This window comes from Rattus norvegicus, chromosome 9 (genome assembly GCF_036323735.1).
Source record: "Rattus norvegicus strain BN/NHsdMcwi chromosome 9, GRCr8, whole genome shotgun sequence".
Taxonomy (NCBI): Eukaryota; Metazoa; Chordata; class Mammalia; order Rodentia; family Muridae; genus Rattus; species Rattus norvegicus.
Window position 1 is genome coordinate 84,623,933 of NC_086027.1, and position 6,019 is coordinate 84,629,951.

General features: G+C 43.0%; 1 protein-coding gene across 1 annotated transcript; it reads right to left on the minus strand.

Annotated features, from left to right (window-relative positions):
• Window positions 1-595: 595 nt before the first annotated feature.
• LOC134480388 (uncharacterized) lies at window positions 596-5,644 on the minus strand. Its single transcript, XM_063267912.1, has 2 exons — window positions 5,047-5,644; window positions 596-2,020 (listed from the first exon to the last, which is right to left on the minus strand). Exons 1-2 carry the CDS (start codon window positions 5,476-5,478, stop codon window positions 1,688-1,690), a joined length of 765 nt encoding a protein of 254 aa, XP_063123982.1. The 5' UTR covers window positions 5,479-5,644; the 3' UTR covers window positions 596-1,687.
• Between the last annotated feature and the right edge of the window lie 375 nt (window positions 5,645-6,019).

Below are 6,019 nucleotides of genomic sequence, written 5' to 3' on the forward strand. Positions count from 1 at the left end.
TCATTGTGGTCCCTATGGCTGTGCTCATTCCTGCCATTGCCATCAAGATCACTCCCTTATTGTTTCTTGCAACAGGGTCTCACTGTGTTGTCCAGAATAGCCTTGGAATTCTGAAATCAAGCAGTCCTCCTGCCTCAGCTTCCCAAATAGCTAGGACTTCATGTCCATGCTATTGTGCTGCTGAGCAGTCACTGCCACCGTTAGGCCATTGTCACTGCTTGTTCCATGATCGCGTTCTGCATCCTCCTGCCCTTCTGGAACATCTCATCTTATTAGAGTCTGTCTCTTAAGCAAGGGTCTGGAGTCTAGGTCATGGTCATGGTTTTCGAGAGAACGCATGTTTTGGATGGTTTTCTCATGGCCTTCCTGGACAGGCTGTCCTAATTCTTCTCGCTTTCAGGAAAGACTCCCCCTTCCCCCCAACTTTAACCCTTAATTTTGAGCTTTCTTCCCACCTCACTGGAGACCGAAAATAGTGTCCCCGCCAGCGGGGACCCAGTTATTCAGGGTCCCGAAGAGGCTTTCTACCTGTGGGCCAAAATGGGGGTGAAGAGAAGAAGGAGACCAAGCAAAAGTTCTGTTGTCAAGGTCTCGTTTATTGGGATGAACATTGCAACTTTTAAGGCTTTCAGGTAGGGGGAGTGACCTTTGTGAAATATGAAGGAGGGGGAGATGAGGGTATAGGCAGTGATAGCTGGAGGCAAAGAAGTCAGGCGATGAGGTCAGGTGGTGGAGACACTGGGTGTTGACTGAGGAGATAACTGGTATCTGCTCGAGCTGAGGCATCCCTTGAATGTTATACTCCTGTGCCGTAAATTCATGGGAGAGGCTTTATCCAACAATCTTAAGATTTATGGCAGTCATCTTCGGGGTGAGTCTCTGTGGCCAAACAGCCCAGAGTCACTTTGAACCATGCAGTCAAAAAGCGACTAGGCCCAAATCCAATATGGCTCCGTGCATCTCCCCCATTTTTCTTTAAAAAAAAAAAAACCATTAGGTGGAAGTAGTGGTCTGAGAGAGATCAGACATGCCTCACAGAGTGCCCAGCTCGGCCATGGTGAGCCACTCTTGCAGTTAGGACTGCACCCCAATGGCTAGGAATGAACTTATGCTGTAACACACCGTTCTGGGCTATACGTGTGTGTTATTGGGGGAGAAACTGGGCAGAGGAGCATTTGACCGGCCCGCACGTTTAAACGGGGTGTAGCCACCTCTGTCTTAGGATCGACCTCTCAAACCCCAGACTTATCTGTCATAGGACCACCTTGTCGCCCTCAAGGCTCCATGTCTAGATTGGTCAAGGGTCAGAGGAAGTTGCCCGTCACTGAGGAAAGCTACATTGGATCATCTTCTCATTCCTCTTACTTGAGCCCAGGGGCGAAGGAGCAGGAGCCAGATGGCATTAATATAAGAGATTGTGGAAATTGAGCCTCTCCCGATAAGTTGTAGGCACCTCATCTGGTTCTCCTCAGCTGCTATGGCCATACCACCAAGGACCTAGTCAAGCCTCTCCTGTAATAAAATTTAGAATTCCCAATTGTTAGCAACTACTCCAGAAAGTTCACCCACTGTGCTTGCCTAACAATAGATTGGGGGAGGGTAGCTCTAGACACTGCAGACACAATGGCTGCAGCAGTAATGGCTGCTACAATAGCAGCGAAAATGCCAAGGTCTTTCCCAGGACAGTTCAGGATCGGTCATTCTTCTCTGGAACAACCAGCAGGCAATGGAACCATGTCTGAGATCTGCAAAACCAGGGCAGAGTTCCCCAGTCCACAGCAGCTTCCACCAAGCAACAGTGCACAGAGGGTCGGAGCGCAGGCCGTGGTGGGACGGGACACAATGACTGCAGCAACGCCAGAATTTCTGTGATGACAAAAGATGAGTGGGAATCCTCCATATTCCTCCAAGGACACAGGAATGACTCCAGGGACCCGAACCAGGAGAGCTGAATCTTCATGCTCCCAGGATCAGCAAGTCTCACCAGCCACTCGGGCAGCTGGCACACTCCTGTAGCATCCTGTAGAAAAAACACAAAGATTCCCTCTTCCCCATATAAAATATCTGAACAGGATCATGCCAATATGTGGATCTTTCTATTTCACCTAGGCAGAAGTATGCCTAGCTGTAGGGTGCCATAAACTCAGAGTGTTCCTTGGCATCCAAATTTTAAAATCGAAATAAAAGGAGCATATTTTAGCATACAGGGATAACTCCCCTTTTTATTTATTAAAATATTGTTAAAATATTATTTATTAAGATAAGTCCTTAAGGATTAAATTGAGGACACTGAGCACTTGTATTTATAAATTTACTTTTATACCAAATTATTGTCTCCAGCATTACTGTTTTGGATATATAAAGAATGAGATTTTTTTACTAACTGTTCCTATGTAAGGCCTATAATCTGTCTGGTATCATTGTCCTCCCTTGCTAAGGGGTCTAGGCAATCTAATTTGAGTTCTTAAATGGCCTATAAAGGAACAGTACTTAGTGCTCTTAACCACTGAGCCATCTCTCCAGCCCCTCACCAGCTTTATTTACCTAAACATAAGCATTAATTAGAGATGCCAAATCCTATAAATATTGTCCAGATTTAGTCGCACTAGAAATCCCTGAGCCGGTAGGGTGAGGCTGGGAGTTGAAAGTAAGCAAATGGAGTCTTCCTCTTTTCAAGAGGGTGTGTTATCAACTCCATTACCATTTTCAAAGAGCTGGGTCTATGGTTTTGTTTAGTTGTCTGAGCCAGAGCACTGAAAGGACAGTGAGTTGTCAGACAATTTACGCTGAAATCACTCACTGATTTCATGTAGAAAACTTGTCTCTAATAAAGCATTAAGTAATTGAAATCAATTGTAAACCACAAGCAGCACATTGGCTATCAGTATATGAATTGAAAGCTTGTTTTTTTTTTTAACATTATAAAAACAGTGGCTAAAGCCAGGAATTTAATAATCTGTGCTGAAGCAGCAGAAACTCAAGAGAATAAACAAGTGATCCAATCATACATGTAGCCTTTTCATTAGATGAACCACCTATAAATACAGTAAGCGCATTTTCTATGGGTTGTATGCACAAATTTACAGTAAATACAAAAGCATGCAAGGAGTAAAATTATCAATTTTGCCTGAAATTTGTATATGTAATAGGCCAAATATCAGTATTTTGTAATAACCAATTTGATTGCTGTTTGGAATAAGGTATGTTTCACCAGGTTTCTTTTTAAAATACTTCCATGACTCTAGCCTACAATTTTGTACTAATGACAAAAGCTTTATCTCCAATGAGGATAACAAAGTTAAGTCCTCTGGTAAGGTGAGGTACTTTGGCAATTAACATATCCTTAGAAGCTTAAAATTAGTTTTAAATATTAAAAATGAATATTGAATCTTCTCTGGAGCAATAGTTACTCCCCAAATGTTAAAGCTCATTTTGAGAGCAAAGGTTTGTAGTAAAAATGTCCATATACACTGAAAGATTCAAAGTTCTAACTTCTTACATTGAAGAAGCGACAAAATTACATAATATAAGGCTATTAGCCATTCTTTAGTAAAAATTTTAATGATATCACTTTATGGGCTCTCTAAAATTATAAGCAAGCTCACGAAATGAAAACTCACAATCGCCAGGACTTAAACAAATTGTATAAAAATAATCCTCTAAATCTATCTTGAAATGGCAGTTGGAGTAAGCAAACAAGCTGTAATGCTCTCACAAGTTCTAAAACCTCATCAATCCTTTTTAAATCCTGTAACAATCTCTACCTGTTTGATTTTTTTCTTAATTATAAATAAGTTTGAGTTAGTCAATGTAACACTGACAATCTTTAATCACAATCTTTAAGATCTCTTTGTAACACCAGAGCACAGCCACAACTTTGGAAAGTCACCTGAGTTCTGAGTATGTGACTAGGCAGCTGTTCTTGGGACAGTGGAATTAGCATCAAAATACAGTAACTTTAGGGCAAACCACACCTTTGGCTATGATTGCCAATTCCTACATGTGAACGCACGATGGTGTGGTCTCCAATACCTCAACAAAGAGACACTGCCCTAAAAATCTTTTAGAAGCCTGGTTTTTAGAATAAGAATTCCATAAAAATATTACCTCAATTTGGACCTGTTTCCCTAGGTTGGCTCATATCCAAATTACAGTTTTAAGCCAACTTTCTGTTACCAATGTTACACCTTTTAAGCTGTGAAGCTCCTGGTGTCTTTAGGATCAGCTAGTATAAACATTTAGCCAGCCCCTGGGGAGCTTGTCCAGCAGACTTAGGCTTCTAGCTACAGATGTAGGCTCCAAAAGCCAATTGAAACTGTTTTTTATGCATTGTTCCCTTCTTGAAACGAGTTAAAACCAAGTCAAGGTGTGAACGACTGGCAGATAAAGTTTTTATCATTTTTTCTTTTAAACACGAAACATAAAACATTTAAACAACGAGAAACAAAGACCACAGACATAAACTGACAGACATGGACAGCTTGGTGCACCAAGGACACACAATAGACATAGAGGGAAAAAACTAGATGGTGTCCCACGATAGGGACCCACATATCCTACCTATGGAACCCAGAACTAGAAATAAGCATTTCTCCAATAGGAGCCAGCAGAGAGGCAGGACGTCTCCTGCCTTTCTTCTGTTCCCAGGAGAGCCCTGAAAAGTTTTTCTCTTTCTCCAAAGCATCCGTGGAGAGTCCGGGAGGACTGTTTTTTCCCAAACCCATTCTCTCTCATGTCTAGGGTGTAAACTATCTCTAGTCAGGATCCAAAGACTAAAATATAACTCTAAAAGAACGCATATGCAAAAACACTTTACCATTACCTTGTCCCTTTTTATTACAAGTTTTACTTAAGCTAGCCCCACACTGCTTAAAATTAACCAGGGACACCTTTCATCAATAAAACAAAAAAACTTGATTAAATCCTTTTTCTTAACTCTTAATCCTCTCTCCCTGAGTGAGCGCTTGATCTCTCCTATGAAACAAGCCTCCTAAATCCATACCTTCCCCATGGCAATTAGACGACAATTATTCGACCGGTCCTTACCTCCTTCTCCAGCGACGCACGAGCGATGCGGCCTGAAGAGTCCTTGATTCCCGCTGCAGCTCTCTTATCTCCATCGTCCTGTAGTCGGCCTTGCTTCGGGGTCCCTGTGTTCGGGCGCCACTTGTCCCCGCCAGCGGGGACCCAGTTATTCAGGGTCCCGAAGAGGCTTTCTACCTGTGGGCCAAAATGGGGGTGAAGAGAAGAAGGAGACCAAGCAAAAGTTCTGTTGTCAAGGTCTCGTTTATTGGGATGAACATTGCAACTTTTAAGGCTTTCAGGTAGGGGGAGTGACCTTTGTGAAATATGAAGGAGGGGGAGATGAGGGTATAGGCAGTGATAGCTGGAGGCAAAGAAGTCAGGCGATGAGGTCAGGTGGTGGAGACACTGGGTGTTGACTGAGGAGATAACTGGTATCTGCTCGAGCTGAGGCATCCCTTGAATGTTATACTCCTGTGCCGTAAATTCATGGGAGAGGCTTTATCCAACAATCTTAAGATTTATGGCAGTCATCTTCGGGGTGAGTCTCTGTGGCCAAACAGCCCAGAGTCACTTTGAACCATGCAGTCAAAAAGCGACTAGGCCCAAATCCAATATGGCTCCGTGCAAAATAGAATTGTATTTTGGAAAATGGAAGAACATTGATCAATGGAAGATATTACTTTTTATTTCAGTGTGGAAGGTCGCCTTGTAGCTAATCTCAAATACTTTCCAATATTAGGTTTTCTTACAGAGCAGCCAAGTGATGGCTTTACCCCATCTGCCTTCCAGCCCCTCTAACTGAACAATGTCAAAGAAATCTTGCCGCCACAATAAAGCCCACCCGTGTCCCCGCCCCTTCTGTCTGGCGAGAGGGGATGAAATCACAGTGTGTCAAGTAGGCAGTACACATATGAGCTGCTCTCCCTCAGCTTTCCAGGGGCTTCTTCAGGATGACAGGGGGACAAAGGGCTGCAGTGTAAATTACCATGCAAAT